Consider the following 16,405-nt stretch of genomic DNA (forward strand, 5'->3'; position numbering starts at 1 on the left):
CAGTACTGAGGGAGTGTTGTACTGTCGGAGGGGCAGTACTGAGGGAGTGTTGTGCTGTCGGAGGGGCAGTACTGAGGGAGTGTTGTACTGCCGGAGGGGCAGTACTGAGAGAGTGTTGTACTGTCGGAGGGTCAGTACTGAGGGAGTGTTGTACTGTCGGAGGGTCAGTACTGAGGGAGTGTTGTACTGTCGGAGGGGCAGTACTGAGGGAGTGTTGTACTGTCGGAGGGGCAGTACTGAGGGAGTGTTGTACTGTCGGAGGGGCAGTACTGAGGGAGTGTTGTACTGTCGGAGGGGCAGTACTGAGGGAGTGTTGTACTGTCGGAGGGGCAGTACTGAGGGAGTGTTGTACTGTCGGAGGGGCAGTACTGAGGGAGTGTTGTACTGTCGGAGGGGCAGTACTGAGGGAGTGTTGTACTGTCGGAGGGGCAGTACTGAGGGAGTGTTGTACTGTCGGAGGGGCAGTACTGAGGGAGTGTTGTACTGTCGGAGGGGCAGTACTGAGGGAGTGTTGTACTGTCGGAGGGGCAGTACTGAGGGAGTGTTGTACTGTCGGAGGGGCAGTACTGAGGGAGTGTTGTACTGTCGGAGGGGCAGTACTGAGGGAGTTCTGCACTGTCGGAGGGTCAGTACTGAGGGAGTGCTGCACTGTCGGAGGGGCATTACTGAGGGAATGCTACACCCATTCCTATCTCTGTAACCTCCTCCAATCCTACAACACTCCCTATCTCTGTAACCGCCTACAACCCTACAACCCTCCCTATCTCTGTAAGCCCCTCCAGCCCTACAATCCTCCCTATCTCTGTAACCCCTTCCATCCCCTACACCCCTCCCTTTCTCTGTAACCTTCTCCAGCCCCTACAACCCTGCCTATCTCTGTAACCTCCACCAGCCCCTACACCCCTCCCTATCTCTGTAACCTCCTCCAGCCCCTACAACTCTCCCTATCTCTGTAACCTCCTCCAGCCCCTACAACCCTCCCTATCTCTGTAACCTCCTCCAGCCCCTACAACCCTCCCTATCTCTGTAACCTCCTCCAGCCCCTACAACCCTCCCTATCTCTGTAACCTCCACCAGCCCATACACCCCTCCCTTTCTCTGTAATCCCCTCCAGCCCTATACCTCTCCCTATCTCTGTAACCCCCTCCAGCCCTACACCCCTCCCTATCTCTGTAACCTCCTCCAGTCCCTACACCTCTCCCTATCTTTGCAACCCCCCCCAGCCCCGAGAACCCTCCCCAGATCTCAGCGCTCCTCCAATCCTGCCCTCTTGCGCATCCGTCCATCGCTCCCCCATTGGCGGCTGTGCCTTCAGCTGCCTGGGCCCGAGAGTCTGAAACTGTCGGGCGAAACCTCTTTTTCCCCCCTCGAGGGGTCACCTTTGAGCCTCCCCTGATTGGCCGAGCTCTGGGTCAGCTGCCCAGGTGGCGCGGCGGTGAAGCAGGCACCCGTGGGAGCTTGCGGCTCAGGTGGCAGGCGCTATACGAATGCAGCGCGAGTGTCGGTGCGGGGGTGTGAGCTCACCAAGCTGCTGTAAGGATGGCAGCAGCGTGTCGACTTGCAAACAAAGACGGAAACCACGATGGAGACGGTGAACTGCAGGAGGGTAAAGATGAGCAGCATCAGGAAGGTGTAGTAGGTGGTGGTCTGGGGGAGAGGGAGAAAAGCGGAGAGAGAAGGGAGAGGGTTATTACAGAGAGCAGCTCAGAGCCCACACTCAGTGGGCCGTCAGGCACGGAGATCAGTCGTGTCCCGGCAACAAGTACACAGCAACAGGAGGGGCCCATTCAGTTCCTCGAGCCCATTACACAGGAACAGGAGGAGGCCCATTCAGCCCCTCGAGCTTGTTACACAGGAACAGGAGGAGGCCCATTCAGCCCCTCGAGCCGGTTACACAGGAACACGAGGAGGCCCATTCAGTCCACCGATCCTGTTACACAGGAACAGGAGGAGGCCCATTCAGCCCCTGGAGCCTGTTACACAGGAACAGGAGGAGGCCCATTCAGTCCCTCGAGCCTGTTACACAGGAACACGAGGAGGCCCATTCAGTCCACCGATCCTGTTACACAGGAACAGGAGGAGGCCCATTCAGCCCCTGGAGCCTGTTACACAGGAACAGGAGGAGGCCCATTCAGTCCCTCGAGCCTGTTACACAGGAACAGGAGGAGACCCATTCAGCCCCTGGAGCCTGTTACACAGGAACAGGAGGAGGCCCATTCAGTCCCTCGAGCCTGTTACACAGGAACAGGAGGAGGCCCATTAAGCCCCTCGAGCCTGTTACACAGGAACAGGAGTAGCCCATTCAGTCCCTCGAGATGTTACACATGAACAGGAGGAGACCCATTCAGCCCCTGGAGCCTGTTACACAGGAACAGGAGGAGACCCATTCAGCCCCTCGAGATGTTACACATGAACAGGAGGAGACCCATTCAGCCCCTCGAGCCTGTCACACAGGAACAGGAGGAGGCCCATTCAGCCCCTCGAGCCTGTTACACAGGAACAGGAGGAGACCCATTCAGTCCCTCGAGCCTGTTACACAGGAACAGGAGGAGGCCCATTCAGTCCCTCGAGCCTGTTACACAGGAACAGGAGCAGGCCCATTCAGTCCCTCGAGCCTGTTACACAGGAACAGGAGGAGACCCATTCAGCCCCTGGAGCCTGTTGCACAGGAACAGGAGGAGACCCATTCAGCCCCTCGAGCCTGTTACACAGGAACAGGAGGAGACCCATTCAGCCCCTGGAGGCTGTTACACAGGAACAGGAGGAGACCCATTCAGCCCCTTGACCCTGTTACACAGGAACAGGAGGAGGCCCATTGAGCCCCTCGAGCCTGTTACACAGGAACAGGAGGAGGCCCATTCAGCCCCTCGAGCATGTTACACAGGAACAGGAGGATGTCCATTCAGCCCCTCGAGCCTGTTACACAGGAACAGCAGGAGACCCATTCAGCCCCTCGAGCCTGTTACACAGGAACAGGAGGAGGCCCATTCAGCCCCTTGAGCCTGTTACACAGTGACAGGAGGAGGCCCATTCAGTCCCTCGCGCCTGTTACACAGGAACAGGAGGAGGCCCATTCAGTCCCTCGAGCCTCTTACACAGGAACAGGAGGAGGCCCATTCAGTCCCTCGAGCCGGTTACACAGGAACACGAGGAGGCCCATTCAGTTCACCGAGCCTGTTACACAGGAACAGGAGGAGGCCCATTCAGTCCCTCGCGCCTGTTACACAGGAACAGGAGGAGACCCATTCAGCCCCTGGAGCCTGTTACACAGGAACAGGAGGAGACCCATTCAGCCCCTGGAGCCTGTTACACAGGAACAGGAGGAGACCCATTCAGCCCCTGGAGCCTGTTACACAGGAACAGGAGGAGACCCATTCAGCCCCTCGAGCCTGTTACACAGGAACAGGAGGAGACCCATTCAGCCCCTCGAGCCTGTCACACAGGAACAGGAGGAGGCCCATTCAGTCCCTCGAGCCTGTTACACAGGAACAGGATTGGCCCATTCAGTCCCTCGAGCCTGTTACACAGGAACAGGAGGAGGCCCATTCAGTCCCTCGAGCCTGTTACACAGGAACAGGAGGAGGCCCATTCAGCCCCTGGAGCCTGTTGCACAGGAACAGGAGGAGACCCATTCAGCCCCTGGAGCCTGTTGCACAGGAACAGGAGGAGACCCATTCAGCCCCTCGAGCCTGTTACACAGGAACAGGAGGATGCCCATTCAGCCCCTCGAGCCTGTTAAACAGGAACAGGAGGAGGCCCATTCAGTCCCTCGAGCCTGTTACACAGGAACAGAAGTGGCCCATTCAGCCCCTCGACCCTGTTACACAGGAACAGGAGGAGGCCCATTGAGCCCCACGAGCCTGTTACACAGGAACAGGAGGAGGCCCATTCAGCCCCTCGAGCCTGTTACACAGGAACAGGAGGAGACCCATTCAGCCCCTGGAGGCTGTTACACAGGAACAGGAGGAGACCCATTCAGCCCCTGGAGGCTGTTACACAGGAACAGGAGGAGACCCATTCAGCCCCTCGAGCCTGTTACACAGGAACAGGAGTGGCCCATTCAGTCCCTCGAGCCTGTTACACAGGAACAGAGGAGGCATATTCAGTCCCTCGAGCCTGTTACACAGGAACAGGAGGAGGCCCATTAAGCCCCTCGAGCCTGTTACACAGGAACAGGAGGAGGCCCATTCAGCCCCTCGAGCCTGTTACACAGGAACAGGAGGAGGCCCATTCAGTCCCTCGAGCCTGTTACACAGGAACAGTAGGAGGCCCATTCAGCCCCTCGAGCCTGTTACACAGGAACAGGAGGAGGCCCATTAAGCCCCTCGAGCCTGTTACACAGGAACAGGAGTGACCCATTCAGTCCCTCGAGCCTGTTACACAGGAACAGGAGGAGGCCCATTCAGTCCCTCGAGCCTGTTACACAGGAACAGGAGGAGACCATTGAGCCCCTCGAGCCTGTTACACAGGAACAGGAGGAGGCCCATTCAGCCCCTCGAGCCTGTTACACAGGAACAGGAGGATGTCCATTCAGCCCCTCGAGCCTGTTACACAGGAACAGCAGGAGACCCATTCAGCCCCTCGAGCCTGTTACATAGGAACAGGAGGAGGCCCATTCAGCCCCTTGAGCCTGTTACACAGTGACAGGAGTGGCCCATTCAGTCCCTCGAGCCTGTTACACAGGAACAGGAGTGGCCCATTCAGTCCCACGAGCCTGTTACACAGGAACAGGAGGAGGCCCATTCAGTCCCTCGAGCCTGTTACACAGGAACAGCAGGAGACCCATTCAGCCCCTCGAGCCTGTTACACAGGAACAGGAGGAGGCCCATTCAGCCCCTTGAGCCTGTTACACAGTGACAGGAGGAGGCCCATTCAGTCCCTCGCGCCTGTTACACAGGAACAGGAGGAGGCCCATTCAGCCCCTCGAGCCTGTTACACAGGAACAGGAGTGGCCCATTCAGTCCCACGAGCCTGTTACACAGGAACAGGAGGAGGCCCATTCAGTCCCTCGAGCCTCTTACACAGGAACAGGAGGAGGCCCATTCAGTCCCTCGAGCCGGTTACACAGGAACACGAGGAGGCCCATTCAGTCCACCGAGCCTGTTACACAGGAACAGGAGGAGGCCCATTCAGTCCCTCGCGCCTGTTACACAGGAACAGGAGGAGACCCATTCAGCCCCTGGAGCCTGTTACACAGGAACAGGAGGAGACCCATTCAGCCCCTGGAGCCTGTTACACAGGAACAGGAGGAGACCCATTCAGCCCCTGGAGCCTGTTACACAGGAACAGGAGGAGACCCATTCAGCCCCTCGAGCCTGTCACACAGGAACAGGAGGAGGCCCATTCAGTCCCTCGAGCCTGTTACACAGGAACAGGATTGGCCCATTCAGTCCCTCGAGCCTGTTACACAGGAACAGGAGGAGGCCCATTCAGTCCCTCGAGCCTGTTACACAGGAACAGGAGGAGGCCCATTCAGCCCCTGGAGCCTGTTGCACAGGAACAGGAGGAGACCCATTCAGCCCCTGGAGCCTGTTGCACAGGAACAGGAGGAGACCCATTCAGCCCCTCGAGCCTGTTACACAGGAACAGGAGGATGCCCATTCAGCCCCTCGAGCCTGTTAAACAGGAACAGGAGGAGGCCCATTCAGTCCCTCGAGCCTGTTACACAGGAACAGAAGTGGCCCATTCAGCCCCTCGACCCTGTTACACAGGAACAGGAGGAGGCCCATTGAGCCCCACGAGCCTGTTACACAGGAACAGGAGGAGGCCCATTCAGCCCCTCGAGCCTGTTACACAGGAACAGGAGGAGACCCATTCAGCCCCTGGAGGCTGTTACACAGGAACAGGAGGAGACCCATTCAGCCCCTCGAGCCTGTTACACAGGAACAGGAGTGGCCCATTCAGTCCCTCGAGCCTGTTACACAGGAACAGGAGGAGGCACATTCAGTCCCTCGAGCCTGTTACACAGGAACAGAGGAGGCATATTCAGTCCCTCGAGCCTGTTACACAGGAACAGGAGGAGGCCCATTAAGCCCCTCGAGCCTGTTACACAGGAACAGGAGGAGGCCCATTCAGCCCCTCGAGCCTGTTACACAGGAACAGGAGGAGGCCCATTCAGTCCCTCGAGCCTGTTACACAGGAACAGTAGGAGGCCCATTCAGCCCCTCGAGCCTGTTACACAGGAACAGGAGGAGGCCCATTAAGCCCCTCGAGCCTGTTACACAGGAACAGGAGTGACCCATTCAGTCCCTCGAGCCTGTTACACAGGAACAGGAGGAGGCCCATTCAGTCCCTCGAGCCTGTTACACAGGAACAGGAGGAGACCATTGAGCCCCTCGAGCCTGTTACACAGGAACAGGAGGAGGCCCATTCAGCCCCTCGAGCCTGTTACACAGGAACAGGAGGATGTCCATTCAGCCCCTCGAGCCTGTTACACAGGAACAGCAGGAGACCCATTCAGCCCCTCGAGCCTGTTACACAGGAACAGGAGTGGCCCATTCAGTCCCACGAGCCTGTTACACAGGAACAGGAGGAGGCCCATTCAGTCCCTCGAGCCTCTTACACAGGAACAGGAGGAGGCCCATTCAGTCCCTCGAGCCGGTTAAACAGGAACACGAGGAGGCCCATTCAGTCCACCGAGCCTGTTACACAGGAACAGGAGGAGGCCCATTCAGTCCCTCGCGCCTGTTACACAGGAACAGGAGGAGACCCATTCAGCCCCTGGAGCCTGTTACACAGGAACAGGAGGAGACCCATTCAGCCCCTGGAGCCTGTTACACAGGAACAGGAGGAGACCCATTCAGCCCCTGGAGCCTGTTACACAGGAACAGGAGGAGACCCATTCAGCCCCTCGAGCCTGTTACACAGGAACAGGATTGGCCCATTCAGTCCCTCGAGCCTGTTACACAGGAACAGGAGGAGGCCCATTCAGTCCCTCGAGCCTGTTACACAGGAACAGGATTGGCCCATTCAGTCCCTCGAGCCTGTTACACAGGAACAGGAGGAGGCCCATTCAGTCCCTCGAGCCTGTTACACAGGAACAGGATTGGCCCATTCAGTCCCTCGAGCCTCTTACACAGGAACAGGAGGAGGCCCATTCAGTCCCTCGAGCCTGTTACACAGGAACAGGAGGAGACCCATTCAGCCCCTGGAGCCTGTTGCACAGGAACAGGAGGAGACCCATTCAGCCCCTCGAGCCTGTTACACAGGAACAGGAGGAGACCCATTCAGCCCCTCGAGCCTGTTAAACAGGAACAGGAGGAGGCCCATTCAGTCCCTCGAGCCTGTTACACAGGAACAGAAGTGGCCCATTCAGCCCCTCGACCCTGTTACACAGGAACAGGAGGGGGCCCATTCAGCCCCTCGAGCCTGTTACACAGGAACAGGAGGAGGCCCATTGAGCCCCTCGAGCCTGTTACACAGGAACAGGAGGAGGCCCATTAAGCCCCTCGAGCCTGTTACACAGGAACAGGAGTGACCCATTCAGTCCCTCGAGCCTGTTACACAGGAACAGGAGGAGGCCCATTCAGTCCCTCGAGCCTGTTACACAGGAACAGGAGGAGGCCCATTCAGTCCCTCGAGCCTGTTGCACAGGAGCAGGAGGAGACCCATTCAGCCCCTGGAGCCTGTTACACAGGAACAGGAGGAGACCCATTCAGCCCCTCGAGCCTGTTACACAGGAACAGGAGGAGGCCCATTCAGTCCTTCGAGCCTGTTAAACAGGAACAGGTGTGGACCATTCAGTCCCTCGAGCCTGTTACACAGGAACAGGAGGAGGCCCATTCAGCCCCTCGAGCCTGTTATACAGGAACAGGAGGAGGACCATTCAGCCCCTCGAGCCTGTTACACAGGAACAGGAGGAGGCCCATTCAGCCCCTCGAGCTTGTTATACAGGAACAGGAGGAGGCCCATTCAGTCCCTCAAGCCTGTTACACAGGAACAGGAGGAGACCCATTCAGCCCCTGGAGGCTGTTACACAGGAACAGGAGGAGACCCATTCAGCCCCTCGAGCCTGTTGCACAGGAACAGGAGGAGGCCCATTCAGCCCCTCGAGCCTGTTACACAGGAACAGGAGTGGCCCATTCAGTCCCTCGAGACTGTTGCACAGAAACAGGAGGAGGCCCATTCAGCCCCTCGAGTCTGTTACACAGGAACAGGAGGAGGCCCATTCAGTCCCTCGAGCCTGTTACACAGGAACAGGAGGAGGCCATTCAGTCCCTCGAGCCTGTTACACAGGAACAGGAGGAAGCCATTCAGCCCCTCGAGTCTGTTCCAACATTCAATGAGATCACCCCCATTTGTTGCCTTTGCTCCACAATCCCATTGTCGGAGGGGCAGTACTGAGGGAGTGCTGCACTGTCGGAGGGGCAGTACTGAGGGAGTGCTGCACTGTCGGAGGGGCAGTACTGAGGGAGTGCTGCACTGTCGGAGGGGCAGTACTGAGGGAGTGCTGCACTGTCGGAGGGTCAGTACTGAGAGAGTGCTGCACTGTCGGAGGGGCAGTACTGAGGGAGTGCTGCACTGTCGGAGGGGCAGTACTGAGGGAGTGCTGCACTGTCGGAGGGGCAGTACTGAGGGAGTGCTGCACTCTCGGAGGGGCAGTACTGAGGGAGTGCCGCACTGTCGGAGGGGCAGTACTGAGGGAGTGACGCACTGTCGGAGGGGCAGTACTGAGGGAGTGACGCACTGTCGGAGGGGCAGTACTGAGGGAGTGCCGCACTGTCGGAGGGGCAGTACTGAGGGAGTGCCGCACTCTCGGAGGGGCAGTACTGAGGGAGTGCCGCACTGTCGGAGGGGCAGTACTGAGGGAGTGCAGCACTGTCGGAGGGGCAGTACTGAGGGAGTGCCGCACTGTCGGAGGGGCAGTACTGAGGGAGTGCCGAACTGTCGGAGGGGCAGTACTGAGGGAGTGCTGCACTGTCGGAGGGGCAGTGCTGAGGGAGTGCTGCACTGTCGGAGGGGCAGTACTGAGGGAGTGCTGCACTGTCAGAGGGGCAGTACTGAGGGAGTGCTGCACTGTCGGAGGGGCAGTGCTGAGGGAGTGCTGCACTGTCGGAGGGGCAGTACTGAGGGAGTGCTGCACTGTCAGAGGGGCAGTACTAAGGGAGTGCTGCACTGTCAGAGCTTCAGTGGATGTAAAATACCCCAAAATCTCTATTTCAAAGACGTGTGGGTGGGGGGAGCGTGGGACTATTGTCCCCGGTGTCCCGGAAACCAATATTTATTCGTCTAGCAACACCATCACTGTCAAAAAACAGAGGGCTCTGTCCATTATCTTGTTGCTGTTTCGTGGGAGCTTGCTGTGCGAACATCGGCTGCCGCGTTTCCCACATTGCAACAGCAATAACACTCCGAAAGTCCTTCATGGGCTGAGTTGTGCTTTGGGACGTCCCGAGTCGGTGAGGGCGCAGTAGAAACCGAGTGTTCTGCATCTGAGGGACTTACATAGAGCGGTCTCAGATTTTCACAGTGGATGGACTGGGAAGCACAGCTCGGTACCATCGCGATATCGACAATGTAGACGATGGCTCCGCCCGCAGCCAGCATCGAGCTGATGATGTTCGTGGCCAGGCACGCTCGGAGCTGCAAAGGAAGGAGAACCGATAAGAATGTCACGCGGGTGGGCAGAAGACCTGCCGTGGGCATTGCCGGAGTGAAGTGTAGGTGGGGAGGGGGGAGGGGGAGGAGCTTTGTGCTGAACGGGGAGCGTTCGAGGGGTGGGAATTTTCAGATCATGAAATTTGCTACGAACCTATTCCCGGGGGCTTTCCCCTCAGCCGTTTTGACGTGGCCGTTCTTTTCTGCTGCTGCAAAGGTCAGTTGGGACCGGAGGGGGCGGGGGGGAGGGTAGGCTGGGGGTGGGGAAGCCCTCGTCTGGTGAAACTCTGGAGGTCAGTTAGAGGTGAATTGCTCTACGCTGAGTTTGCATTGGCGGCTAAGCAGGTGCTTGTAAGTTTCCCGGCTCAGGGCTCAGAGGAAAGTGGTGAGAGGCGGCCTGCTTTTATCTCGCTGGGCACGTGTTCCTTCACATGTTGAAGCGTGATGTGCAAAGTGTAATACCTGATGCGTGACAACTGATGTGAGACACCTGATGCCCCACACCTGGAACTACCCGAGCAGCGGGCTTCAATGGAGAGAGCAGGTGAAGCACAGCTCACTCTCAGCAATTATACACCACCACCCTGCCTTTCAGGGCACACGATCCAAGGTCAGAGGAGGTCAGCTCGCGGGCACACAAAAACACAGAAGTCAAAATCTAACGTGCTGTCAGCAGCCGGCCCTTCTCTCTCAGGACCACGGTGGATAATGCACCACGTGAGGTGATTCTTGGTCCCTCTGTTGAACAAGGAATGTTCGAGGAGTGGGAGTTTTCAGATCCTGAAATTTCAGTTCAAACTAATTCCCGGGGCTTATGCTCACCAGTTTGATGTGGGGATTTTTTTCTGCAGCGATGGACACAGCTCCTGATATAATAAACTGTAAAGAAATGGAACAAAAGTTTCCCATCAATCTGATTCATTGTCGTTAAACCCTCGCCCTCTGTCTCACTATTTGTGTGTGTGTGGGTGTGTGTGAGAGTGGGTGAGTGTGTGAGTGTGTGAGTGTGTGTGAGTGTGTGAGTGTGAGTGTATGTGTGTGTGTGTGTGTGTGTGTGTGTATGAGTGTGTGTGTGAGTGTGTGTGTGTGAGTGTGTGTGTGTGTGTGAGTGTGTGTGTGTGAGTGTGTGTGAGTGTGTGTGTGTGTGAGTGTGTGTGTATGTGAGTGTGTGTCCGTGTGTGAGTGTGTGTGTGTGAGTGTGTGTGCGTGTTTGAGTGTGTGAGTGTGTGCGTGTTTGAGTGTGTGAGTGTGTGAGTGTGTGTGAGTGTGTGTGTGTGAGTGTGTGTGCGTGTTTGAGTGTGAGTGTGTGTGAGTGTGTGTGTGAGTGTGTGTGTATGTGTGTGTGAGTGTGTGTGTGTGAGTGTGTGTGCGTGTTTGAGTGTGTGAGTGTGTGTGTGTGTGTGTGTGTGTGTGTGAGTGTGTGTGCGTGTGTGAGTGTGAGTGTGTGTGTATGTGGTGTGAGTGTGCGTGAGTGTGTGTGAGTGAGTGCGGGTGTGTGTGTGTGTGTGTGAGTGTGTATGTGGTGTGAGTGTTTGTGTGTGTGAGTGTGTGTGTGTGTGAGTGAGTGCGGGTGTGTGTGTTTGTGTGGGAGTGTGTGTGTGTGTGTGTGAGTGTGTGTGTGCGTGCGTGAGTGTGTTTGTGAGTGAGTGTGTGTGTGAGTGTGGAACACGAGTGAATTGAAACTGGGAGAAAGCAATCAGGAACTTACCACCACACCGATCAGAAACGGTGTGCCAAGAGACATCGCCGCGGAACGGATGGTCAGGACCAGTGGGATCGCGATGGTAATATGAACCAGTCCGATCAGGATCTGAGTCACCTGGTGTGTAAAACGAAATACAAGAGACGGAAGATGTGACTGTGACACAGAGAGATTACAACAGCACTTCGGGGAAAAAGCTCAAGTCCGTACAGACCCGCTCACTGTGCAGCAAAACGAAATGCAGTACTGAGGGAGTGCTGCAGTGTCAGAGGGGCAGTACTGAGGGAGTGCTGCACTGTCAGAGGGGCAGTACTGAGGGAGTGCTGCACTGTCAGAGGGGCAGTACTGAGGGAGTGCTGCAGTGTCAGAGGGGCAGTACTGAGGGAGTGCTGCACTGTCAGAGGGGCAGTACTGAGGGAGTGCCGCACTGTCGGAGGGGCAGCACTGAGGGGGTGCTGCACTGTCGGAGGGGCAGTACTGAGGGAGTGCTGCACTGTCGGAGGGACAGTACTGAGGGAGTGCCGCACTGTTGGAGGGGCAGTACTGAGGGAGCGCCTCACTGTCGGAGGGGCAGTACTGAGGGAGTGCTGCACTGTCGGAGGGGCAGTACTGAGGGAGTGCTGCACTGTTGGAGGGGCAGTACTGAGGGAGCGCTGCACTGTTGGAGGGGCAGTACTGAGGGAGTGCTGCACTGTCAGAGGGTCAGTACTGAGGGAGTGCTGCACTGTCGGAGGGGCAGTACTGAGGGAGTGCTGCACTGTTGGAGGGGCAGTACTGAGGGAGTGCTGCACTGTCGGAGGGGCAGTACTGAGGGAGCGCTGCACTGTCGGAGGAGCAGTACTGAGGGAGTGCTGCACTGTCGGAGGGGCAGCACTGAGGGAGTGCTGCACTGTCGGAGGGGCAGTACTGAGGGAGTGTTTGTCGCCAATCCCGATATCGGGTTCCTGTCGAGACCGAGAGCCGGGAGATGCTGAGGACGACAGAAAGCTCCGAGCCCAGCACCCTCTCTCTCTCCCCCACTCCCACCGCACTCCCACAAACGCACCATCGTGGGGAGTACTTACCCCGAGCGCCTTGGGCTCGCCTTCCAGGAACTTCTGCGTGTAGGCGTTCTGCGGCACGGTGGGCGGGCTCGTTGCCGTGGTCGCGGGGTCGGACTTGTAGAGATGGGTCACCACAACGGTCTGCTGGGACACTGGGGGCGAAGACATCGTTCAGGGGGTTCCGGGGCTGGACAGGAGAGGAGGTCGCCCGGTTAGAGAGCGAGCGCCGAGCATAGATCACAACAACAAGAGCCTGAATTCCCGTAGCGCCTTCAAGGCCGTGAAACATTCCCAGGCCTTTCGCAGCGGTGTCATAAAACAAAGCCGATAAATTTGGACGCTGAGACACACCGGAAGAAATTCGGGCCGGTGACCGAAAGCTGGGTCAAAGAGCGAGGTTTTCAGGAGCGTCTTGAAGGCGCAAAGAGAGTTTCAGAGGCGGAGAGGTTGAGGGAGGGAGTTCCAGAGCTCGGGGCCCAGGCCGCTGAAGGTACGGCCACCGATGGTGGAGCGATTGTAATCAGGGATGATCAGGAGGGCAGAGAAAAGGTTGAGCAGGTTGGGCCTCTACTCATTGGAGTTTAGAAGAATGAGAGGTGATCTTATTGAAACGTATAAGATACTGAGGGGGCTGGACAGGGTAGATGCAGAGAGGATGTTTCTCCTCGTGGGGGAATCTAGAACTAGGGGGCATAGTCTCAGAATAAGGGGCCGCCCATTTAAAACTGAGATGAGGAGGAATTTCTTCTCTCAGAGGGTTGTAAATCTGTGGAATTCTCTGCCCCAGAGAGCTGTGGAGGCTGGGTCATTGAATATATTTAAGGTGGAGATAGACAGATTTTTGAGCGATAAGGGAGTGAAGGGTTATGGGGAGCGGGCGGGGAAGTGGAGCTGAGTCCATGGTCAGATCAGCCATGATCTTATTGAATGGCGGAGCGGGCTCGAGGGGCCGACTGGCCGACTCCTGCTCCTATTTCTTATGTTCTTATTAGAGGAGCGCAGACATCTCGGAGGGGTTGTGGGGCTGGAGGAGATTACAGAGATAGGGAGGGGAGGGATTTGTAAACAAGGGTGGGGGTTTTGAAAATGGGGGGCGTTGCTTATCCAACTTCCCGTTTGGAAAGTTAGGATTGAACCTGCTCCCACCGCCCTTTCTGGCAGCGCGTTCCCGATCACAACACCTCGCTGCGTAAACACGTCTCGCCCCATCTCCCCCTCTGGGTCTTTTCCCAATTACCTTCAATCTGTGTCCTCTGGTTACTGATCCTCCTGACACAGGAAACTGTTTCTCCCTGTCTACTCTGTAAACAACCCTTGGAATTGTCAACACCTCAATCGGCCATTAACTCATTGAATAGCGGGTGCAGGCTCAAAGGGCCGAATGGCCTACTCCTGCACCTATGTTTCTATGTCTCGAAGGCCTTCACATCTTCCCGAAAGTGTGCTGCCGAGAATTGGACACAATACTCCAGCTGGGGGCTGAACCAGCGACGTACAAAGGGTTTAGCAACAACTTCCTTGCACTCTGAGAGCTCGGTCACCTCCTCCAGCCCTACATCCCTCCGAGATCTCTGCGCTCCTCCAATTCTGCCCTCCTGACCATCCCCCGATTTCCATGGCTCCACCATCGGTGGCCGGGCCTTCAGCTGCCTGGGCCCCACGCTCTGTAACTCCCTCCCTAAACCTCTCCGCCTCCCTACCTCTCTCTCCTTCGATTAGACGCTCCTGAAAACCGACCTCTTTGACCGAGGTTTTTGGTCATGATATCTCCTGATGTTGGCTCGGCGTCCAATTTTGCGTCTGATTTACGCCCCCGTGAAGCGGCTTGGGGCGTTGACACTGCGTGACATCATTGCGAGTTGCTGCCAATTGCTCTTCGGGGACACAGCCACATTTACAGTCAAGGTGAGAAGCAAGTGGTGGGGGCGAGGTACGATCGAAACTTCCGCCCACGTTCCTCCTGACACTCAGTATCTCCAGCGGGGCTGTGACGCACGCAGGGAATTTCAGGGGCAAAAGAGGCCTACCTCTGAGAACCTAAATAACAACAGGAGGAGGCCCATTCAGCCCCTCGAGCCTGTTACACAGGAACAGGAGGAGGCCCATTCAGCCCCTCGAGTCTGTTACACAGGAACAGGAGGAGGCCCATTCAGCCCTTTGAGGCTGATACACCGGAACAGGAGGAGTTCATTCAGCCCCTCGTGCCTCTCACACAGGAACAGGAGGAGGCCCATACAGCCCCTCGAGGCTGATACATGGGAATAAGAGGAAGGCATTCAGCACCTCGAGCCTCTCACACAGCAACAGGAGGAGGACATTCAGCCCCTCGAGTTTGTTACACAGGAAAAGGAGGAGGCCCATTCAGCCCCTCGAGCCTGTTACATAGGAACAGGAGGAGGCGCATTCAGCCCCTCGAGCCTGTTACATAGGAACAGGAGGAGGCCCATTCAGCCCCTCGAGCCTGTTACATAGGAACAGGAGGAGGCCCATTCAGCCCCTCGAGCCTGTTACACAGGAACAGGAGGAGGCCCATTCAGCCCCTCGAGCCTGTTACACAGGAACAGGAGGAGGCCCATTCAGCCCCTCGAGTCTGTTACACAGGAACAGGAGGAGGCCCATTCAGCCCCTCGAGCCTGTTACACAGGAACAGGAGGAGGCCCATTCAGCCCCTCGAGTCTGTTACACAGGAACAGGAGGAGGCCCATTCAGCCCCTCGAGCCTGTTACATAGGAACAGGAGGAAGCCCATTCAGCCCCTCGAGCCTGTTACATAGGAACAGGAGGAGGCCCATTCAGCCCCTTGAGCATGTTACACAGGAACAGGAGGAGGCCCATTCAGTCCCTCGAGTTTGTTACAGAGGAACAGGAGGAGGCCCATTCAGTCCCTCGAGTTTGTTACAGAGGAACAGGAGGAGGACCATTCGGCCCCTCGAGTTTGTTACAGAGGAACAGGAGGAGGCCCATTCAGCCCCTCGAGCCTGTTACACAGGAACAGGAGGAAGCCCACTCAGCCCCTCGAGCCTGTTACACAGGAACAGGAGGAGGCCCATTCAGCCCCTCGAGCCTGTTACACAGGAACAGGAGGAGGCCCATTCAGTCCCTCGAGTTTGTTACAGAGGAACAGGAGGAGGCCCATTCAGTCCCTCGAGTTTGTTACAGAGGAACAGGAGGAGGCCCATTCAGTCCCTCGAGTTTGTTACAGAGGAACAGGAGGAGGCCCATTCAGCCCCTCGAGTTTGTTACAGAGGAACAGGAGGAGGCCCATTCAGACCCTCGAGCCTGTTACAAAGGAACCTACCCTCATAATTTACCCCATTTATCCCACGGTAACATTCGGGAGATTGTGGGCTGCCCCCAGTCGAAGACCAATGTATCGTTCCTGAAGTGGTCTGCATAGAGCTGAACACACTTACTCCAGATGGGGTACAGCGCAGAGTTTTAAATAAACTCGACCACAATTGTGTGATCTGAGCCCAGTTTAACAGTGACAGGGAGAGTGTACAGAATCGGGCTGGGTGGGGTGGGGAGGGTGTATCACTACGGCTCAGAGACACCTTCCAGCATCTATCCCTTCCCACAATCTTCATCGAGACTCAAACAAGCTGCAGGAGCGAGGGGCCTATTTAAACCTCGTTCCCTCACTCACCTTTCCCACTCGTCCTCACCTCCCTCGCTGGGATCTTCCTCTGCACTCAGCCCCACCTCCTCTCGTCGTTGTTGTTTCTCTCCCCGCGCTGTGATCGGTACAGCCCCCTCTTCTCTCCCGTCTCGGGTTTCTCTGGTCGAACACTTCTCTCTCTCCCTCTGTCTCTGGCCGGGGTCTGCGATGGGATGGTTTAAAGGGGCAGGTCCAGGCCGGGTTCCCGTGGGGTGGGAGGGGTGGCGAAAGCTGGCTGTCAGCTCCCTCTGCTGGTGTACAGCGGCAGTGCAGGACTGAGGGAACGCTGCACTGTCGGAGGGGCAGTACTGAGGGAGTGTTGTACTGTCGGAGGGGCAGTACTGAGGGAGTGCTGCACTGTCGGAGGGGCAGTACTGAGGGAGTGTTGTACTGTCGGAGGGGCAGT

The 16,405-nt window shown here is 57.0% G+C and overlaps 1 protein-coding gene across 2 annotated transcripts in view; it reads right to left on the reverse strand.

The window, feature by feature from the left end:
• LOC139273372 (membrane-spanning 4-domains subfamily A member 15-like) overlaps positions 1-16,148 on the reverse strand; it is a 21,233-nt gene extending 5,085 nt beyond the window's left edge. The window contains exons 1-6 of one of the 2 annotated variants that reach the window (XM_070890200.1): positions 15,988-16,148; positions 12,364-12,529; positions 11,306-11,416; positions 10,420-10,476; positions 9,445-9,582; positions 1,525-1,647 (exon numbers count right to left, since the gene is read on the reverse strand). In XM_070890200.1, coding sequence (XP_070746301.1) covers positions 1,525-1,647; positions 9,445-9,582; positions 10,420-10,476; positions 11,306-11,416; positions 12,364-12,510 — 576 coding nt within the window. In that variant the 5' untranslated portion in view covers positions 12,511-12,529; positions 15,988-16,148. The remainder of the gene's footprint in view (positions 1-1,524; positions 1,648-9,444; positions 9,583-10,419; positions 10,477-11,305; positions 11,417-12,363; positions 12,530-15,987) is intronic. The other variant, XM_070890202.1, reaches the window with a different exon arrangement.
• Between the last annotated feature and the right edge of the window lie 257 nt (positions 16,149-16,405).

Source organism: Pristiophorus japonicus, chromosome 9 (genome assembly GCF_044704955.1).
Source record: "Pristiophorus japonicus isolate sPriJap1 chromosome 9, sPriJap1.hap1, whole genome shotgun sequence".
NCBI classification, from domain to species: Eukaryota; Metazoa; Chordata; class Chondrichthyes; family Pristiophoridae; genus Pristiophorus; species Pristiophorus japonicus.